We start from the raw sequence: 22652 nt of genomic DNA, 5'->3' as shown, positions 1-22652 counted from the left end.
GAGGCAGAGTAGATATGTGCCTTGCAACAGGCCAGCTCTTTAAGCCACAAACCCATCAAAAACCACTATAGAGCCATGCTTCTCTTATGCTTTATAACAATCGAACTTTAAAACATTGTTAAAACAACTATTCCAAAACACCCTGGAAGACCAAAGCAGGTGTAACTATAGCTGCCAGCATTCAAACATGGAGACTGTGCCCACCCCTCCCCCCATTTAACTCATGTTCCTTCCCGCCCATCTGCATCACAGATCTTCATCATCAAAGGTCTCCATGCACTTCAACATAATCAGCTCTTCATCAACTGGTTCCTGCAAAACACCGTGTGGAAGGAAATTTGAATGAAGGAAATCCATGGCTATGAATCTAAATGGGTTTGTCCCCTAGAAGTTCACACAGCCACCCTCCCTGCAACGAGGGCTTCAGGAATGTCTTCTTAACCAGACCCCTGGGACTTTTCCCACCATCCACTACAGAAACTGTCTTTCAGAGGATGACCCCAAATATCCCTGTAAGAAGATGGCAGAGCTCAGCCTTTTGAAAAGACGGTTCCTAACAGTAGGGGTTGTCTGCTATGGAGTCAGGCCCTGGGATCTGTGTGGGTTCCACACAGATCTGCCCTGGAGGCCGTCCTTTGTCTCTTTTCTTGATGAATGCCCTGGTATCCTAGGGATCATCAAGACTGAAACGGGTCAATCATGGTGCAAGCCAGGGAGAAAGGCTTAAAGCAGCCACCCTGGCTACTCTATGCCAGAGAGAACCAAAGGATGTGTATGCCACTCCTGGGGTGATCAGGGTGAGTGCTGGCAGGGCCCCCCAGCATCCTTTTCACTAGCCTAAAGGAGTGGGGCTGGGGTTCCACTGCATGCAGCTCTGACCTACCTCTTTGACTTCAGTGCGACCACTACCAAGGTCTTTGAAGAAATCGATGATCTGCATGTAGAGCTGAAACTTCTCCTCGGTATTATCAGGGTTGAAGTAAGCATACACGGAACTGAACACAGAAAGAAGAAACCGAGAATATTTAGAATCCTAATCTTTCACCTCTGCTTGCCACCACCACTCTCTACAAAATAAATCTTGGATGGCACTGTGAATTGAGCGCTTTTAAACAGTTGAAGTGTGGAACAATCCACAAGTCTTCTTGAAAGATCAACCTTGACTCTACTTAACTGTCGTGTCGGGGCCTACATAGAAAAGCAAGGTTCTGGTGGTAACACTGGGTCTTATGCCTGAAATTAGTGTCCTGAGCTGCTGCCAATGGGACTAAAGAGCAAGGTCTCTCAGTCTGCCTCCTAAGGCAGTGCCAAGAGTTCTGGGTCTGCCTCTTCCTGCTAAAGCAGCTCACAATGCACATTGGATCTTTGGTGTTCAGAGTCTCACAACAGGTCCCGGTACAGTGTGCATGCGTCACAGAGCCAAGGATCTGGTAGATGGGAAGACTGTTCTGCAAGGCACTGTACTCCACAGCCCTTCCAGGACAGGAGGAGTAGCGCTGGGTATCTGAAGCCTTCAAGTAAAAAGGCTGAGAATGGAATAGGTCAGCAGTCATGTTGCCCTGTCTTCTTCCTGGGAAGAGGTCCCACAGGCCATCCAGGAACCTGCTGGTAGCAAGCTGTGCCTTCTCTAGAGAAGACAGAAAATGAATTTTTAGTAGGATTTTAAAAAATGTTATTGTCGTTGTTCCATCAGCAGGGTAAGACGTTCCAAATAATTCTTGACAAGTATATTTTGGTAAGTGAGCAGTGAAGTTGTCTTTGCAGCCTAAGTCTAGTGCAGAAATAGGAATGTCTGTTTCTGGCTAGTTAATGGCAACAAAACAAAGCAAAAAAGACCCCCCCCCCAAAAAAAACCCCAAAACCCTACAGCCTCCAACTCTGCACCTCCCAAGCCTGTTGAGACTTGGGTGGGACAGTAGAACCATGCTGCCTGGATCACTAGCACCGTTACAGCTGCATGGCCTTCCAGGCACCTGCATACCCAGTCTTCTATGGACAAGACAATGATGATATTCATTTAGACCCCATGGATGCGACTGTCACTTTTATACCCAAGACAAAAGAAATGAACAACTGGCTTTGTTTCAGCATTGACACCAGAACCATGTCTGAAGGAGCTGTGCCTACATGTCATAAGACAGCAACTCTTCATGTCATAACTGCAGGGCTGCAGTCCTAGACTGTCCACAAAATTCCCCTTTGGTATGGCTTGAGCCAAGCTACTGCTTGTTTTAAATCTTGCCAGATCTTAGTTTGTATCTTTTCTCATGATTCAGCCATTCGCTCCTTTGTTCCTTCCACATCCACACATGCCAGTCCCATGCAGGCAGTGTCCTTTGTACAATTCACAGACTGCCCTGAGCCCAGGGCACAGGCCTGCTTGGATCATGGCTCAGGTTCTGTGTGTCCCAGAGTGTCTCCCCCTACACCTTGCCTACTTCCACTAGATCTGCTGCTCTAGCCTACCTGTGGGCCACATGACCCCCCAAGTGCCATAGACTGGAGGTCTGCTTTTCCTGAAAGCCATGTGCTGAAGTGGAATCTTTGGGAAGTGATCGGAACCATTATAAAAGAAGCCCCAGAGACACCTAGTGACATTGCGGATATGCTATCTAGAAGAAACTGGCTCATCAGAACCTGAGCCTTCTGGCACCCTGACCATTAGAGATAAGAAATAAATGGTTCTACTGGTGGCTCACGCCTGTAAGCCTAACCCAAGCATAAACACAAGGCCCCATCCCAATCAATAGATGAGCACAGTAACATATGGCTGTTCCCCTAGTCATATAAGAGGTATAGAAAGGTGAATTGTGGTCCAGGCCTCTAGCCTAGGCCTCTAGACCTGAAGCAGCTGATTCTTTGCAATAGAGAGATTAATTCAAAATAAGAACAAAAGCAAAAAAAAATCTGAGGACATGGCTCAAGGCGTAGTGTCTGTCTAGCAAACACATCAATAAACAGCTCTTCTTGTTTATGGGTTACCCAATCTATGTCATTTTCTCTAACAGTGGAATTATAGCAGGGTTGCCACTGTCCTGCACAGGCATAAGAAGGATGAAGACACACTGGGAAAACAAGGCAAAATGTTCTCACTGGTTTGAACTGACAAGCTGGTATTTCCTAACTCTGAGGAAACCTGCTCTCTGAGGTTGCTGCAGAAATGACCTACAGTCTTTAGACCACTCCTCCAGAACTTCCACTATGCCACGTCCTTCTGAGAGCTTCAGAAAGAAGGCCACAAAGCATTCCAGCGGGGCCATATGCACACATTTCTACACACGCATATGTACACTCCCATTGCACACACGTGCCCCGTCTTACACCTACATTCATACATGCAGTCATACATATACCACACTCACACTTACACATGCTATCTCACACTGCTTTCCTTACTTGGAGGTAGATGCACTTGGAATTTCATTTTTGTCCAGGAAATTTGCCACGTCAAAAGCATCTTCAAACAGGATCTGAAAGAAATCACAGAACTTTGTGGGTCAAGAACAATATGGCCGTTTGATGCCTGCATGAGGCTATTGTGTAGATAGGTATGGAAATGCTTATGTGGACAGATTCATGTAAGAATACACACACATGTACAGAGTCAAGTTGGACAAAACAGCTCAGGCTTTTAGTACAGATTTTCTTTTTGTTTGAGCTGGGCACTTGGGAGCTATGAAGACACTGAGGCTGCCTGGCCGTCTACACTTGCTTCCTGCCTGAGGTCTGTGGGTGCAGATTGCCTGGCTTGGCTCAAGTTGTAATGGAGGAGGATTCTGGATCTAGCATTAAAACAAGAACAGATCAGAGGCCTAAGGCTGGTGGACTGAGATTGGGGTTGGTCTGAAGGGCCACCTGATTGTTACATGTCCACACTGGGAGTTCCTGCTGAAGTGGTGACATGCTTCAGTCACTTGGGGTGCTTACTAAAAACACAAATCCCAGGACCTCACTCTCAAGAATTCTGATTCAGCCTGTTTACTAAATTCCATAGGTGACTCAGAGGAGAAAAAGGCCAACCATCTACAGTGTGGGGAAAGAGATCCAGTCCCTGCAGTAGGAACAGGGAAGCCAGCCTTTTCCTAGGCCTATGAAAGGGAGTATGGGATTGCGTGATAGCTCTTTCTTTTTCTCTTGGGCCTAATGGCTGTGAAAGCTGCTAAAAGGATAGGGACATTGCAGAACTATGCCCCCATGGTCAGAAGCTTATGGAGGCTCTTTGACTCTAAGACTCCAAAGAGAAGTCACAAGAGACTAGTATGATTGTCCTTTCAAAGAGACCATCTCTTTGGGACATCTGGAAAGGCAAGGCAAGGTGTGGTGCCCACAGATTCTAAATGTCCTAGGAAGCATGGGAAAGGATTGGAGACTAAAGATTTGTCTGTCCTTTGGGACGGGGGTGAAGGCAGCCTCAGCTTGTATGGTACCAACATTCTCCCAAACTCCTAATTCTGGAAAAACTATTATCTCAGTAAAAAGTGATGACTAATGACATCAGATGCTCTGCTTTGGAGATGGGGCTGTTCTAACTGCTCAGAAGCTGAGAAGTGTATGGACAGCAGGCATCCCCAGTGCCTCCTCTTCTCTGAGAGGTTCAGATGGGACTACTCCTGATTGGGTCTCATGATATCCTCAACTGTCATTGTCTGAGTAGACTGCTAATATAGCCAATGAGAGGAGAGGAGGAAAGGTATGGTAGGAATTTCTGGAAAACTGCTTTCTGGACTAAGAATGAATCCTCAGGAGAACCTTTTCTTTCTCTTCCTGGTGTAAAGGAGGACATAAGATGGCTCTGTTGATTTAGCTGTCACTCCACAGCTATAGGGTAGGAGAGAAGGGGGAGAAACAAGTGCCAAGATGGGGCAGAGCAGAGAAGGGAGGAAATTGAGTCCGTGGGGACACTGGGAGAAGTGGCCATTTTGAGATGTCAGGTCACTGGAAGCGTCTGTCCTCTGAGAGTGTCCTCCTGAGAGAACCTAAACATGCTCTTCTAACGTTCCATGAAAAGCTCTGGAGAAAGAGAAAACCCTTCAGGGGGTCACCGAGATTACATGGAGAAGAAAACATAGCAGCATGACATGGCTCCTCAAACTTGACAGGTGACCCCAGCAAAAGCCAGAGTTTCCCCCAGGCTGAGGATAACAGTCACCTCATAGGGTCAGCTTACCTCCTCAGGGGTGGAGACCAGTGAGCAGCTGGCTCCCTGGCTGTCCACTCCGCTGTCCTTCATGCTGTCCTCTGCGTAGGTAGACACCAGGCTGGCCCCAGTGAGGCTGCTGTGCTTCTGTGTCCAAGCCTGCAGGAGGCTGGCCTTGGACTCCTCAGAGAGGATCCGCCACAGACGGGAGATGGCAGCCGAGACGATGGGGAGCATCACCTCCTGGGAGGAGATGATGCCATTCCATGTCAGAAGATCCATCGTCTGCTTGTAAAAGTTGAGGTACCTGGAAGAGAAGTGGTGCCTCTCTCAGACCCGGAGTGGACTCACTGACGGCACCCAGGGCTGATCGCAGTCCAGCCCTGATTTCTGGAGTACAGAAGCTACCTTGGGGATACGAAGGCCATGGATTTATATTTGGGGCCCCTCCCCAAGTCCTACCAGTGTCCTGCCCAAAAGACTCAGCTGTGGAGTGCACCCCCTCTGATCGTACCAAGGCCTCCAGAAGCCAGCATGGGGTCTTGAGTGTGGACAAGGTCATGTCAGTGGCTATTTTTTCTCTGGGGTATCAGAGACAAGTCGAAAAACAGACTTATGGGCACGTGTGTGGTGGCAGGAGGGGCTTAGCTACCCTCATCACTATCATCACTCTAAATATTTGATTCTACCCCCCCCCACACACACACTAAATACTTGTCCAAATTAAACCAGTGGCTTTGCCATACAAATGTAGCTTTGAGATTTTGTCTACCCCTATGGCCCATCCCATCCCAAGCCTCTCCTATATGGAAATGCCAAAGGGTCAATGATTCAAAGCCTGGTTTCAACCATGCTTGCAGGCTCTCATAAACACAGCTGCAGTCTGCAGCTACAGCACACAACAGAAATACATTATAGCCAAAACTCCTTCCCTCCCCTCTGTATACATAAAACAACCCCACCCAGCCCTTCACACCGCTCAAATTCCAGGAGCTCTGGGGATGTGGCAATTGGAGAAGAGGTGAAGTCTGTTTTTTTCTCCTCTTCCTCCTCTTCTTCCTCCTCCTCTTGTTCTTCCTCATCTTCTTCTTCAGCCTCCTCCTTTGGCACAGTTGGACCCAAGAGGAAGGAGCCATTCTGAGGAAAATGATCTAAAGGCAAGCTGGCAAAGGAAACAGAAAGAAGACAGTATCATAGATGAATATCCCTAGTGAACACAGATACAGAACACCATTCTAGCAACATTATATATAATACAAATATATATGCTGATGACCAAGTGGCCTTTGTCTTAGGAATGCAAGGCAGCAAGTTCAGCATTTGAAAAATCAACCAGTAGAATCTACAGATGAAAGACGATCTCAGTAGATTAGACTTGGGAGAAATAACTGACAAAGTCATAAGGATTCTCAGCCAAACTAGAAATCCAGAGGAATTTCTTTTGCTTGAGATGTCGAAACATACTTGCATCTTGAGTCTGTCCAATAAGACAAGAAAAAGAAAATAATAGGCACAGAGTTTGGAGACAAAGAAATGAAGTGTCTTTGTTTACTGACATGGTGATTATTTATGTAGAAAGTCTGCATGAATTTACAAGGGGGCGCCTCTAACTAACAGAGGAACTTAACTAGGGTGCAAATACTGAATCGATATCTAAAAGTCACTAGTATTTGGATAATGGGGAAAGGAGTTGTCAACAGGAACAGAGTATTGCAGGTGCAAGCTGTGTTGCAGCTCTGAGCATCGTGCAAGCTGTGGGTGGCTGCAACACAGCACTGAAGGCTTCCCTGTAAGATGGCAGGCACCCATTCTCTCTATGCTTCTTGGGTCTTACCCGTTGTCTCCAGAGTACATTCTGTTATATGCTTCCTTGATCTCCTCCAAGCTCTTGGCATTCCCATCATTCAGGTTGAGGGATTCTGTCAGGGAGTTGAAGGTGAGAGTCACAAAGGAGAAAAATCTAGTTTTTTTCAGGCTATTCCTGCCACCCTCCCAGACTCAGTATTAGAGAGTACAGATCCCATTTTCCACCTTTCTTTCTAGGTATGAACAGAGCACAGGACAAGCACTGGTTCGTTCCCTGTCTGGATTCTTCAGCTGTGCCTCATTAAGGAACACACCAAACTAACACATTCTGGTGACCCCTTCCCATTTTACCAGACTACACAATCTTCCCTAGAGTAAGGAGTATCAATCTCAATTAAAGCCCAAACACACTGCCTGGCACACAGTAGGCCCTCAATATATATTTGTTTACTGTGTAACCTAATCTTTGTTTTTGATTTTTGCTTGAGCTAAGGGCCTTAGTACTGTCCCTTAGCTTTTTTGCTCAAAGCTTGTGCTCTGCCACTTGAACTATAGCTTACTTTTGGCTTTCTAGTTGTAGAAAAGGTCCTCATGGGATTTGCTATCCAGGCTGCTTTTGAACTGTGATCTTAGATCTCAGCCTCTTGAATAGCTGGGATAACAGGCATGAGCCACTGGTACCTGGCTAAATCTATTGTTAATAGAGAACTTGAACATGTCTTTTCCAGAGAGCCATCTATTACCTTTTAGCTTCAGCAAATTATCCAGCATTTGTTCCAGTCCTTGAATATAATCCTTCGCCTTATTCAGAACTTGCCACTGAGGAGAGAGACAGACAGACCACTGATGAGAATAGTTTTGGGGACCCCAGGAAACCCAACTCTAGGTCACAAATATAAAGTCACATCCTTGACCTTGTCAGTGAAAAGGACAGGGTGTATGGTCCCCAGTGTACAGAAGGCATGGAATCTCAAGTGTACCTTAGAAATGGATTACCACTGACATACAAGCTGACTTCAACAAACTACTGGTGCAGCAGATGACCACATAGCCACTCCCAGGTAAGATAAGGATTCTAGGGGAGTACAGATGGATGAATGTACCCATCATCTCTTTCGGTGCAACCCTAGACTTATATCAAGCTAGACTTCTGTTCAAAGGTGACACATCATTGGCTGGTTAAGATCCAGCCAATAGTGTGCTATTCTCACACTATTGGTTAGCTAACTGCATATACTCTAGATGATCTGAAAAATGCTCTATAAACTTTCTGTGCTCCAGTCCTTGTGTCCTTCCCACAGTCCTTCTCTTCTTATCTCTTCATTGTACTTCCTTCCTTCATCCCCTCCTTTCCATGTGTAACATTTAAACCAAATGGAAACTAAAAGATTATTCCAAAATGAGAAACACTATATGTTTCCTGTTAGGTTGACCACCCGAATCATCAAGTGCAAGTGTCATGCTATGTGCTAAGTCCTGTGGATGCAGAGTGAACAAGACAGTCTCTGTTTCAGGATACCAACAAGGGAAGTCAAGGGGTAGCTCAAGTTATAGAGTGCCAGGCTTGAGTAGCCCTGGCAGAGTGTGAAGCCCTCAGAATAAGCCCCAGTACTGGCATGCACACAAGTGTACATGCATGTGCACACAAACACACAAGATTATTAGAGATGAAGAATATTGGAATACATTGTATATGAAGATGGCATAGTCGAATAATAGGGGGAACATGAAGAAAAAGAGTAATCAAAGGAGTAATCTAATATAATAGATACATGCATGAAATTGAATGTTCAAATTCTTTGAACAACTAACACATTATTTTTTAAAAGAATTACAGAAGGGTGGGGAGTGTGGTCTAGCAGTAGAGTGCTTACCTACCATGCACAAAGCCCTGGATTCGATTCCTTTTCTGTGTACTGCATACACAGAAAAAACCAGAAGTGGTGCTGTTGCTCAAGTGGTAGAGCACTAGCTTTGAGAATGCTCAAGGAAAGGTCCTGAGTTCAGGCCCCAGGACTGGAAAAAGAAGGAGGAGGGGGAGGAGGAAGAAGAGGAGAAGGAGGAGGAGAGGAATGTAAAATGGGGCACATACTAGGGAGAGCATAAAAGGTAAGGGAGAGGGAAAATGAGGGTAAAGATGATCAAGAACTTTATGCACCCATACAGAAATCGAACATGAGATGTGTTAAGATTGCTTTTGGTAAGGAGAGGAGAGGAAGGAGAGCAATAGAGAGGTGAATCTGATTGTAGTGCATTATAAGCAAATATGGACATGTCAAAATGAAGTTGCCTTTTAATAACAGATGCTAATTTTTTAAAAAAGAGAAATCCCATCTATGAACTGGACAACTGGCCTCTACCACAACCTGAATCTGTTGAAAACCTGAGTCTAGCCATCAGAGCCAACAAATATGTGAGCAGAATATTTCTGTGGCTTATAAATCGCCAGCCTAAGGTATTCTGTGATAGTAGCTAGGTCAGACTGGCACTGGCCCTCTGGTGCAGCATCCCCACTCTCAGGGCCATGGATGGCGTGCTTACAGTATCAAGGAAAGGCAAGAAGATCTTCTCACTGAAATTCAGTTTCTGGAATGATTTTGGCAGACTGACTTTCTTAGGACCTTTGTCCTGGCTTGAATTATGGATCTTCCCCACGTAACATGTATGTTCTACGCCCTGACATCCGTGAACACAACTTATAAAATAAAGTCTTTATAGGAGGAACCAAGTTCACATGAAGTCTTTGGACTGGACCCTAATTTGGTATGACCTATGTCCTTACTAAGGAGAAATGTGGACATACAGACAGATACACCTGAGGAAAGGTGACATGAAGACACAGAACATGGCCGTATGGCTGGAACCAAGGGATGTCAAACATTATGGGGGAAATGCTGGGAGCACTATAGTAAAGGAAAAAGCAATTCCCAGCTAGAGCTGTCAGAATATAGCCCCAGATAAACTGATCTTGGAATGCCAGCCTTCAGAACTATATACCATTCAATTGTTGTTTCAAGCCAGCTTTAGCACTCCTCTGTGGCACTTTATTTTTTTCTAATAGCAGCTCTAGAGAGCTGATGAAACCCTTGTTACCTCACCGCTCTTGTACAAGAACTCCTTTTCCCCTGCAAAACCCTCAAGTAGTATAGTCAAAGAAAAACTGCAGAGACACAGCTGGGTTCCAGAACAATTACTGCCTATACCATTCAAGGCAAAACATTGTCCAATGAGGCTGAGTTTCATGATCTGTACAATGAGAATGATACAAATGATAGAGCTGTAGGGAATAAATGAAATTAGAACTAATTTTTCAAGACTCTGGTGACACTTAAAGGGAGCCCTTAAACTCCCTCATGGGCCCATGAGCAGTGACCAGTACCCTCCCTATGTGACAGATGTGGTAGCTGAAGGTCAAAGGTAATGCTTCCCATTCATTGGCTGGACAACAGCACACCTAAATGGTGAAGTTAAACTCTAGGGGTGCAATGGCTTCTCTCTGACATTACTTGTCCTTGCTGTGAGGTCCTGAATGCTTATTTGTCATTGTTTGTATTACTGATCTCTGCACACTTTTCCCTTGCCCACTGATGGAGATTAGGGGTCTTTATGTGCCCCGGAAACATACAGTAAACAATTTCTCATCCTGTGGGTGTTGAACTATGGCTAAGCTTAGGTTCTGATGGGTCCCAAGTCCCTGAGCCTGGCATTCCTCTGTCTCCCCCTACAAGAGCAGGTGGGGTCTCTCTTTGGATTCCTCCAGGTAAAAACAATAGAGCCTCAACCTAGACCTGCTCAGGGAGTCTCAGCAGACACCATTCTCCAAGTTCCATAAAGGCCTGCCCTGGGTAGGCTCAGAAGCTTCTGTGCATGTCTGGGCCTAAGTGAGCTCCATAAATACAAACATGGCTGATGAAGCTCCTGAGTGCTGCTCTGCCACAGGCATAGTCCCAGGAAGGAAATCCGCTAGCTGGGATCTTACACAGGCAGCTTGGCAGGCCATGGAGGTGGAAATGGGGAAGAAGGCCAGGCTGGAGCAGGAATAGGGGTTATTCCTCGCCTGTCATCCACGCTAACTAGTAAGTCCTTCCTCAACTCTGGCTCCTTCCTATTATGAAAGGGTGGGAGATGACAGCTTTCAGAGGACCTCTCCTTTCTCTGGTTTCCTCTACTGCGTGCTCTGCTACTGCAAACTGTGTTCCCTCTACCCCAACCTCCATCTACCTAGACCTTTCCCATGATCTTCCAGCTGATTAATTTATTTTTGCTAATTACCAATTATAAAGGTGTATGAAGAGAAAAGTGGGATCAAGAGACCAGGAGAAGATATATACTCACCTAGGGAGCCTTGTTGCCTAGATGAAAGACTTTGTGAGTTCACAATCTGAGCATTGAGAGTGTGTATGTGTGTGAATAGGTGTAAGTGTGTTGTAGTGATATGGTGTGTCTGTGTGTATGCCTGTTATGTGTGTATATGTATAAGGTGTGTCAAATGCATGCATGTTTGTTTGCCTATAAGAGAGATAGTCACAAGGTTTTTGCTAGCCAGCTTGCTTCTCCAGTCCAGAATTGCCCCACCCTTTTGTAAGTTGTGGGGCTTGAACTCAGGGCCTGGGCACTATCCCTGAGTTCTTTTACTCAAGGCTAGAGCTCTTCCACTTTGAGCCACAGTTCCACTTCTGGTTTTCTGGTGGATAACTGGAGATAAGAATCTCATAGGACTTTCTTGCCCAGGCTGGCTTTGAACTGTAATCCTCCTGAGTTATGAGCCACTAATGCTGGGCTTCCAGAATTGCCTTTCCATGTCAGACTGGTCTGCTGCTGGTAGCCAAGTCACCAGCTGACTGACCATACCCAGGGGCACCCTTCAGACATGGGCATCAAGGCTGGCAGCCCCAGGGCAAGTCCTTGCCTGCATCCACAGATACTCCGTGTGTCAGTGTGCTTCCTCCATGTGTAAATGTGTCTGCTCTGTGTCAGTGTGTCTCCTCTGTGTGTAAACATGTCTCCTCCTCACACCCAGGTCCCTGTACCTTTGAGGATGTGAGCTCAGACTTGGAATAGACAATCTTCCTCAGGTCGTTGAAGAGCATCACCAGGGTAGCTCGGTGGCGGGCCTGTGACAGGCGTCTTCGAGCCACCCGGGGCTCAAGCTCTGGCACCTTCGCCACTCCCTGGGGCATTGCTGGGCCCTTTCCACAGCTTGCCATTATAAGCTGCAATGGAAGGTCATGCTTTTCAAAAGCATATTAGAGGGTGGATAAAAAGATAGATTGGACTTCCTTTTACTTGATAGCTTCTAAGTTAAAGGATCTATGTCAATGACTATAACACAAAAGTAACTTTTGTTACCAAAGTTCCATTCCTACAATCATAAGCAACCTATGTTAGACTTTTCATTGACAGTACTGGGACTTACCCCAGGAATGTACCAGAACGTTTCAGGTACTTACCAGACATTTGTTTCATTTCTGTGGTCCAGGATTATAGCCAAACTCTGACACTTGATTCACAGTCAGTTCCAAAATGAACAGGCCCCCTGCCCCACCCTGTTTGATCTTCCCTGCTTTAAAAATGAAAAATGTCTCCTCTTTGATGAGGGAAAGCAGTTACACATGAAAAAAAACCATCAAATATCTACTATAGATTTGTTTGATATATACATATAATATACTAATATATACACATATATCAAAATGGAGAAGAGAATACAGTCTATCTGACACTTCATAGGAAACCAGTCATGAGTTGGTCTTGTCTTGCTCCCAGCAGGTTCTGAAGACCATTATGTTGGCATTTGTCACATCTGAACTTGTAAATCAGTAACCCTTCTCAGATGAGACAATTGAGACACACCGGGGTGAGGGCCTCTTACCTGAGCTTGCTACCTTCATCAAGGAGACCTCACTCCCTCACACAGAGGAGAGCTGCTTCCCATGGCTCCTCCAACTCTTAGAGCAGAAGGGCTGCATTTTCATCACTTCTATAACCCCTGTCTGGCACAGAGGCTATTCCTCCATGCTGGGGTATTGGATGGATTAGGATGGGAAGTTTCTGCTGGGTCCACTCTTCCCTGAACTAGGTTTTGAATGACTTGGGCCAGAGTTTGCAAATGTTTATGTATGGGGAGATAGTTGGAAATATAAGGATGCTATAGCTGGAAAAGCTCACTTTGGGTGGAGTGCGTGCGTGTGTGCGTGTGCGTGTGCGTGTGTGTGTGTGTGTGTGTCTGTGTCTGTGTGTAAGGTTGCAGTTCTCACTTTGGGTGGAGTGTGTGTGTGTGTGTGTGTGTGTGTGTGTGTGTGTGTGTGTGTGTGTGTAAGGTTGCAGTTCTATGTCTCTCCTATAGATGGCAGACTTTCCCATTAACTCTGTGAGCCGTCTCCCCTGGGCCCCATGTCTGTAATCCTAGCTACTCAGGAGCCCGAGGTTTAAGGATTGTAGTTCAAAGCCAGACTGAGCAGGACAGTCCATGAGACACTTATCTCCCATACACTACTTTAAAAAACTGAAAGTGGAGCGGTAGCTCAAGTGGTAGAGAGATGGCTCTGAATAAAATAAGCTCGGGGACAGCACCCAGGCAGGGAGGTCAGTCCTAGGATCAGCATGTGCACGTGCATACACACACACACACACACACACACACACACACACACACACACGAATCACTTCACAAAACTTTTCACTGTGGCCTATTCTCATTAGCAAAAACTTATGCTACATAAAGCATTCAACACACTGGATAATGTATTAACCACTCTCAAGCAGCTCCCTTGGACTTTGTGTGCATTCGTAAATGGAAATAGAAGAAGAAAATGAGATTTTTTTGTTTTTAAAGAGGAAAGTTTAAACCGGCTCTCTAATATGTAGGAATCGAGGTGACATTCGAGCAGCCTTAGGATACACGGGCTGGAAGCCCCTGGGGACCCGAGGTCCCCATCCTTCGGGGGACGAGCGGACAGAGGATACTCACTGAGGAGGCTGGCGCCAAGCCCCACGAGGGAGACCGAGTTCCTCACTGGACACCGGGAGGTCGCCCGCGTCCTGACAGCCCTGAGTCCCGTCTTGACTGGCTCTGGAGAGAAGCGTGGGGCTCGGGTCCCGGCACGAGGTGAACCTGACACCTCCGCACAGGGTGCGGACCAATCACCGCCGGCTCCGTGCCCCTCAGCCAATGGGGTGCGAGGCCGCCGGCCAATGGGAGCAGGGCGGTGGACAGAACGCGCTTCCCGAGGGATGCCGCCCAGGGTGGCCGCCAGGCCAAGGGCAGGGCAAGGACAGGGCAGGGCGGGCATGACCTTTTCACCTTCTCCCTCTCCCCTGCCCGCCCTGTCCCTGGCGGGCTTCTCATCCTGAGGTGATGCCGCTGGTTGACTTTAGTAGATACGGGCTTGAGGGTTGGAGAAAGGGGGAGGGGGGGACCGGGGAAAAGAAGAAACATACAGGGCGGTGCTGGTCTTCCCGGGGGACAGCGGGAATGGTGGGGTCGGGTCCAGCGAACTACTTCCTAGGGAAAGACGCTTAAAAAGACCAGAAGGAAAACATACTTGTCAACATCCGCTGCCTTCCTCGTGCTCTTGTCAATCCCCCCCCCCCCCCTTTTTGACCAGCATCCCTGAGATCCAGAAGTATTTCTCCGGGGAGGCATCTCCTGGCTGGCGTCTGACCTGAGGCGACCCCCACCTCCCTCCACCTTCCCCTCCCCCCAGGGGTGAAACCCAGGTCACCGGGCCACAGCTCTGACCTCAGAGCTGGACCTCATGCGCAGGGCCTAGGGGTGAGCCCCTCCTGCAGCCAGCAGCGGGGGGGGGGGGGGGGGGGGAGGGGGCCTTTTTAAAGTAAAGTCTTCCAAAGGATTTTTGGTGGAGCATGAAATAATGCAATATATATATATAAACCTTGCCAGATTCGGGGCAGGGAGCTTGGCCTAGTGGTAGAGTGCTTGCTTAGCATGCACAAAGACCCGGGTTCAATTCCTCGGTACCATAGACATACATAGAAAAAGCTGGAAGAGGTGCCATGACTCAAGTGGAAGAGCCCCAGGACTGACAAAAACACAACAAAACATCCTGCCAGCTTAAACACATACACACACAAAATCAAAACAACAACCACCACAACAAATAAACAAACAAAAATGCTGTCTAGCTGGGTGCTGGTAGCTCATGCCTGGAATCCTAGCTACCCAGAAGGCTGCGATCTGAGGATGGCAAGTCGAAGCCAGCCTGGGGAAGAAAGTCCGAGAGACTGAGAAAAGGCTGGAAGTGGAGCTGTGGCTCAAGTAGTAGAGCTCTAGCCTTGAGCATAAAAAGCTCAGGGACAAAGCCAATGTGAGCCTGGAGTGCGGAAAGGGGGCGTCATGGCGATGGGGGAGGGTGCAGGGAGGCGGACTGCACTCTGTTTGTGGAGAACCTGGAGACAAAGGTCAGGGAGGAGCTCCTCTTGGAGCGGTTCCACCAGGCTGGGCCAGTTATCAAGGTGAAAATTCCAAAAGATAAGGATGGCCAGCCAAAGCAGTTTTGCATTTGTCAGCTTCAAACACGAAGTACCTGCTCCTTAGGCCATGAACCTTCTAAATGGAATCACACTTTCTTGGGAGGCCCAGCAAAATTCAGTTTAGGTCAGGAAGTAGTCAGGCCTCACACAGGATGTCAGCTCATCCGATCCCCAGCATCAAGCGGTAAACTCAAGCCCTGCTTCCACATCCCCCACCAGATATGAAAAAGGACTGTGGAAAATAGGACTTCATTATCACAGATAGATCATGTTCACCTCCAGAAAATTACCAAAGACGAGCAGTGATGAACAGTGTTTTGAGACAGATGTCATATGGTGGGAAATTTGGTTCTGTGCACGTGGATCCGTCTGGATTTTCATCTGTTCAGTCACATGGTCAGATCTTTCACCAGTCTTCAAGCTCCCTGTGGAGCCATGATGTACACTCATTACAGCGCAAAGTCAGACAGAGTTCCCATCCCTCCCTAGCAGATAGACATTATAGACACTAGTCATGGGCCTGACTACCGTTACAGAGGAGTGAGAGAGGATTTCCTCTAGGAAGATAGGAGTCCCGATGGCTGGAACACGACTATGATAACAGAAGAGACAGTAGGGATGGGAAATGGCACTCTTCTGGACAGTAGGAATTGTGCAATGAGATTGTCTTATAGGGTCATTTTAGACCCTTATGACTATGCTGGTCTGGATATTTTGTAAAACTGTACAGAGCAGCATTACAAGCTGCACATATAAAAAGTTGCAAAACCCATAGCTGCGTTTTCATACAAAAATGAGAAGAACTGTAGTTCCAGTTTTATTGCAGCAATAACCTTTCACCTAGGGTTTTAGCAAGAGGAAAGGGTTTTATTAAAAAAAAAAAGTGCTACAGTTCCTGATCATTTTAAACAACTAGAAAGGATAAATTGTATAAATTGGTTGTATTATAAAGCAAATGTTTAAATTATTTGTTATCTTCTTATATTGTAAGAATTATCTTGTTAATCTCTGTGGATATAATAGAAAGCATTCAAGTTGGTAGTCTGAAATGGCTGCAGTTTGTTAGTAAGGCAATACAACTTTTCAGTGATTCATTTTATTAACACTGTTTGATGAAGCATTTTATGTTTCGGAGTAAATATAGCCTTAGTACAAACTTTTTAACATGTTCTTTTGAGTTTTAGCCCTGCTTGATTCATAAATGTGAAGATACCCATACTATTTTATTCTAAAATTTTAACGTTTCTTTTTGTTTTTCTTTGCTGGCCCTGGGCTTGAACTCAGGGCCTAGACACTATTCCTGAGCAGCTTTTGCTCAAGGCTAGTGTTCTACCACTTGAGGTACAGCTTCACTTATGGCTTATTTGGTAGTTTATTGGAGACAAAATTCTCAAACTTTCCTGCCCGGGCTGGCTTCAAACCATGATTCTCAGATATCAGCCTCCTGAGTAGCTAGGATTATAGGCTAGAACTACCAGTGCCCAGCAAATTTTAGGATTTTTAAAGATTAAATCATGTTTTGTGTAAGATGGGCTACTCAGGAAGCTAAATATCTCTACTTATATATTTTTGCATTAAAAATTACAATATTCATGTAAGTTCTCTTTCTGAAGAACAAAAATATCAGTGCATAGTCAGAAAAATAGTAAAATGTTTTACTAAAAATGCTTTTTTTGGGAAAAATTCCTGGAAGCCTTTATGTGCTACTTACTCTATCAGTCAGACTTCAGAAATTTTTAACTTTTCAAAGGACCCAGCACACGGATATAAGGGCACAAAGGTACAGTTTATTGTGGAGCTTGTACAGGTTGCTTTTTTTTTCCTTTGGTGAACATTTTCTATTTAGAAAATTTTAAATCTTATTAACAAAAACTTTTTTGTATTGATTCTGTTTCCTTGCTGAGCTATTTATAAAAACTCACTCTGAAAAATTTTACTATTAACCACAACATTTGTACCATGTTGCTTTTTAATATATTAAAAACAAAAAGGAATGTGAAAAAACAAAACAGCTCAGGGATAGAGCTCTTCAACTCTAGGACTGGCACCACTACCACCACCACCACCAACATCCACAAATAAGAACAACCAATAAGAGTCATTTCTCTCCTTGACAGGAAATGTAAAATGTGCATTCCCTCAGCTGGGCCTGATGACACATTCCAGTTAATCCAACTAGTCCTCAGAAGGCGAAGGATCAAAAGTTTTATGTCAGTGCACATGAAGTTAGTGAGAGCTTGTCTCAAATAACAAAATACAGCTGGGCACAGTGGCTCACATCTGAAATCATAGCTGTTCAAGAGGCTGAGATTTGAGGATCTTGGTTCAAAGCCTTCCAGGGCACTAAAATCCAGGAGACTCTCATCTCTAATTAATCACTTCCAGAAAACTGGAAGTAGCACTGTGGCTCAAAGGATAGGGTGGTAGCCTTGAGCTGAAGAGCTCAGGGACAGTGCCCAGGCCCAGAGTTCAAGCCCACAGCCAACAGCAACAACAACAAAATACAAAGGGGTTGGAGACATAGCTCAAATGTTGCCCTAGGTTCAAATTCCCCACCCTCAGCAACACACACACATACATATACACACAAACAAACACACACATACACACACACTCACACAATAAATAAATAAATACAAACTTCTTTAAAATTTTTGTCTCATTCAAGACACTGTCCTTGATAACTCTCAGGCAGCCTTTGAATCAGGGCCTCCCGTTCCTTGAAAACTTCTTGCTCCTTTTTCTCTCTGCCTCTGGCTCATTATTCAGCTCACACCTGTAATCCTAGCTACTTAGAAGACTGAGATCTAAAGATTGAGGTTCAAAGCCAGCCTGGGCATGAAAGTCCATGAGACCCTTACCTCCAGTTATCCACCAAAAAACCAAGACTGATGCTGTGGCTCAAGGAGTTGAGCCTTGAGCCGAAGAGCTCAGGGACAACACCCAGGCCCAGAGTTCAAGCCCAGGAATAACAAACAAACAACCAAAAAAAAAAAAACAAAAAACGAGAGAGATAGAGATTAAAGAAAGAAATGTTATTGCACCTGTTGTTCTGCAGCATTCTTTTTAAAAATTAAGCTTTGAAAGTAGAGCTGTGGGCTTAAGAGGTAGAGCACTAGTCTTGAATAAAAAAGCTGAGCAACAGCACCCAGTCCCTGAGTTCAAGCCCTACTACTGGCATAATAAACAGATTGGTACATATGTATACACATATTAAACTTTGCATTTTGACCTTTCCCTGTTTGTTCCAGTTTCAGATGTACAAAGGGGCTGTCTGACTTCCTAGTCCTTAACTACATCCAAGAGCCTATGGCATTCTGTGTCCCAGAAGGAATGAACAAATAGTTTGTGATCATGATGGCCTTCTGAAATAAGGGTAAAGAAATGTTCTTTATGCCAATGGTATCAGACACACTGACTATGTGAGTTTTATTTCTCATTCAAAGATTTTTCAGCTGGGCACAGTGGCTCATACCTGTAATTCTAGCTTCTCAGGAGGCTGAGATCTGAGGATCACAATTCAAAGCTAGCCTAGGCACTAAAGACCATGAGACTCATCTCCAATTAACTAGCAGAAAACCGGAAGTGGCACTATGGCTCAAGGGATAGGGTGGTAGCCTTGAGCTGAAGAGCTCAGGATAGTGCCTAGGCCCAGAGTTCAAGCCCACGGCCAACAACAACAACAACAACAACAAAATAACAAAGGGGTTGGAGACATAGCTCAAATGTTGCCCTGAGTTCAAATTCCCCACCCTCAGCAATACACACACACACACACACACACACTCACACACACTCACACAGTAAATAAATAAATACCAACTTCCTTAAAATTTTTGTCTCATTCAGGACACTGTCCTTGATAACTCTCAGGCAGCCTTTGAATCAGGGCCTCCCGGTTCCTTGAAAACTTCTTGCTCCTTTTTCTCTTTGCCCCTGGCTCATCATTTAGCTCTAGCTCCACCAGCAGCATCCTTAGGGCCTGGTGGAGCACAGGACATGGAGTCTGAGAGGCTCTGTCTTGGAGAAACTTGGCTTTATCCTGAGAGGGCATGGAGACTTCGTGGAAACTGTTCTGCATCCCACTCCAACCTTTTTAATCTAACCACCTGCTCATAGCAAAGGGAAAGGGGCAGAAGAGGCAGGGGAAGGGGTCTTGTAGAAGTAAGAAGCTGTATGAAAGATGCTCCAGGAATTAGCTTTCCAGAAGTGTGGTAATATGGTTGACTTGAAGATAGTGTTTGCAAAGGCCATATTATTTATTAACTTTCAAGGCTTGAATTGTCCTAGCAGTGAAAGCAGATGGTTTTATAGACTCATAAATCCATAGACTTAATTCCTACTATGAACAGGCTTATTGGTTGTATGCTGCGCCTTGCAAATAGGGATTTGTTACCTCTGGGATTGAAAAGAAGGATAGAGGCCTAGCAGGTCCTCAATCTGCTTTGAGCTACTTATCAAGGCTGATGTGCGATTGGCATGATAGCTCATCCCTGTAATCCTAGCTACTCAGGAGACTGAGATCTGAGGTTCACGGTTCAAAGCCACTAAAGTCCTGGAGACTCTTATCTCCAATTAACCACTTGAAAATTTGAAGTGGTGCTGTTGCTCAAGGGGTAGGGCGATACCCTTGAGCTGAAGAGCTCAGGGACAGCGCCCAGGCCAAGAGTTCAAGCCCCACGACTGATACCCTTCCCCTCACCCCGCCAAAATTCTTAGTTTAGCAGCAATTTGCATTACAAAGTTTGGAGGAGTTAGTTGGTAAGAGTTTTGAATGAGTTGACACTAACATATGACAGAAAAATATACTGCTATAAAACACTACAGTTATTATACCTACAAGTTAAAATTTGAATATATGTCCAGAGGAAGGATTTTGAAAAATACTAGGCAACGTTTTGTGGATATGTGGCACAAGTGGTAGAGTATCATCCTTGAGTGAAAAAAACTAAAGGATAGTGCCCAGGCCCTGAGTTCAAGCCACTGTACTAGAAAAACAATGCCTGAAATCCTAACTACTCAGGAGGCTGAGATCTGAAGATCACAGTTCAAAGCCAGTCCAGGCACTAAAGACAGTTAGACTCTTATCTCCAATTAACCACCAGAAAACTGGAAGTGGCATTATGGCTTAAGGGGTAGGGCAGTAGCCTTGAGCTTAGGTTCTTGGTGCTGTCCTTAGCAGTTTTGCTCAAGGCTGGTATTCTATCACTTGAGCCACAGCACCACTTCCAGCTTTCAGTAGCTGCCTAGGCTGACTTTGAACTATAATCCTCAGTTCTCAACTTCCTGAGTAGATGGGATTATAAGCATGAGCCACTAATCTCTGGTAAGAATATTATACTAAGAAATGTTACAGCTGGGCGCAGTGGCTACTTTAGCGCATGGGCACTAAAGACCATGAGACTCATCTCCAATTAACTAGCAGAAAACCGGAAGTGGCACTATGGCTCAAGGGATAGGGTGGTATAGCCTTGAGCTGAAAAACTCAGGGACAGTGCCTAGACACAGAGTTCAAGCCCCACAACTGACAATTTTTTTTAAAGATTTTTCAAAGCAGCTTCATAGGAATATCTCACTCCAGCCCTAGTTCAGTGCAGTTCGCACAAAAGAATCTTCTAGAAGTTGGTCCCCTAGGACATTGTAACAGCCAGTTCCCACTTCTCATACTAGAATTTATTACTATGGGGGAAAAAAGAAATGTGAAACAATTACAGTGTTCAACATGTAACTTAATGAAGACTCTATAAATTAGAGTACAACCATCCCATACAATATTAGGCAGTCATTAAAAATTTTATTATTTTGTATGGTATTGAGATGGGCCGTGAATAATTTTCTGTGCATAATGGAACTGGTGTGGTCCCTGGTAGCATCTTCTTAAATGGACCCCACTGTCCCTTTCTACTGTCACAGCAGGCACCAGAACATAAGCAGTGGTACACTAATCAGATCAACTAGAGTTAATGAATGAACTGGAGAAGCAGTGCCTTTTCCAGTTATATAAGGACAAGGCAGCCAAGAATGTGTAAAGTGGTATGAAGGGGAAGAAGAATATTTTGGACCAGGTGCCATTCAGATGGGCACAAAACCCACTCACAATTTATGATTACATTTCCTCTAATAAGGCTGCCCTGCTTGAGGGAGGCTGGATCCAATCTGAAATTACCATTACTGAGCATTTATTGCACCCAGTGCTCTGAGGATACAGTAACAAACCATACAGACCAAAATCTCTGCTTTTACTCAGCTTATGTCTTAGTTGGGTGGGAAAAGTCAATATATCAAATAAATAAAATATTGATGTTAATATGTGCAAGGTAGAAAAATACAAGCAAGAAGTGGAGAGGGGTAAAACTACTAGATGTGAGGTATTACTATCATCTGAGTATTTGTATCCCTGCATGTTGGGGATGGGTGTGGCTATGTCGGATGGTGATCAGGTCATAGAGGCAAACTCAAATGGATGGAATCAGTGGATTTTCAGGTGAGACCCCTTGGAACCCCTTGTCATGAGAAGACTAGGTGAGTTCATGGCTGGAAGGTGCACCTGCAGGCCAGAGTATACCTTCACCAAGCTCTGAATCTGATAGTACTTTGATTCCAGACTTCAGGCTCCAGAATAGTTTCTTTCGTGTATAAACTTCCCAGATCATGGCATTTTGTTATAGCAGCGTGCAGAAATAAAAGAATGACATTGGAGCAAACATTGGAGGGAGTGGCTTACTGTGTGATTCATGGGGAGAGGATCTTCCAGGTAGAGCAAAGGGTTTGTTTGTATTGATCAGAAATCTAATCTTAGCTGGTTTTACAGGCTCTGGTGTGGGCAATGCTGGGAGGTGGGGGAAGGGAGGGCTGCTGCAGCAGGCAAGTGCTCTAGAGAAAACCAAGTCACACAGTCTTTCTACAGTAGGCAGAGACAGGGAAGGCAGGCAAAGAAGGCAAAACAGGCAGAGGCAGAGCTTGCTTTTTGTTATATTGGAGTTTCTGTTTTTTTTTTTTTTTTTTTTTTGCCAGTCTTAGGACTTGAATTCAGGGCCTGGGCACTGTCTTTGGGTTTTTCTCTTGAGCCACAGCACCACTTCTGTCTTTTTTCTGTGTATGTGGAAAAGGAATAGAATCCAGAACTTTATGCATGCTAGGAAAGCACTCAACCGCTAGACCAAGTTCCCAGTCCCCATATCTGAATTTCTATAGTCATCTGCACTAGAGGTGAGAT

At 45.3% G+C, this 22652-nt stretch overlaps 1 protein-coding gene and 1 pseudogene across 1 annotated transcript; one reads left to right on the top strand and one right to left on the bottom strand.

Annotated features, from left to right (window-relative positions):
- Positions 1-227: 227 nt before the first annotated feature.
- Positions 228-13998, bottom strand: Stra8 (stimulated by retinoic acid 8). The gene is made up of 9 exons (XM_090332403.1): positions 13914-13998; positions 11974-12156; positions 7687-7762; positions 6972-7056; positions 6114-6299; positions 5168-5444; positions 3397-3470; positions 884-995; positions 228-312 (listed from the first exon to the last, which is right to left on the bottom strand). The coding sequence occupies exons 2-9, from the start codon at positions 12148-12150 to the stop codon at positions 247-249; spliced, it is 1053 nt and encodes a 350-aa protein (XP_090188529.1). The 5' UTR covers positions 12151-12156; positions 13914-13998; the 3' UTR covers positions 228-246.
- Positions 13999-14417: 419 nt separating this feature from the next.
- Positions 14418-15875, top strand: LOC150063613 (RNA-binding protein 7 pseudogene; annotated as a pseudogene).
- Positions 15876-22652: the final 6777 nt, after the last annotated feature.

The sequence above is a fragment of the Megascapheus bottae genome, chromosome 5 (assembly GCF_031878675.1).
Source record: "Megascapheus bottae isolate mThoBot1 chromosome 5, mThoBot2.hap1, whole genome shotgun sequence".
Lineage (NCBI taxonomy): Eukaryota > Metazoa > Chordata > Mammalia > Rodentia > Geomyidae > Megascapheus > Megascapheus bottae.
The sequence above is the reverse complement of the archived record's forward strand: the minus strand, read 5'-3'. Positions and strand labels throughout refer to the sequence as shown.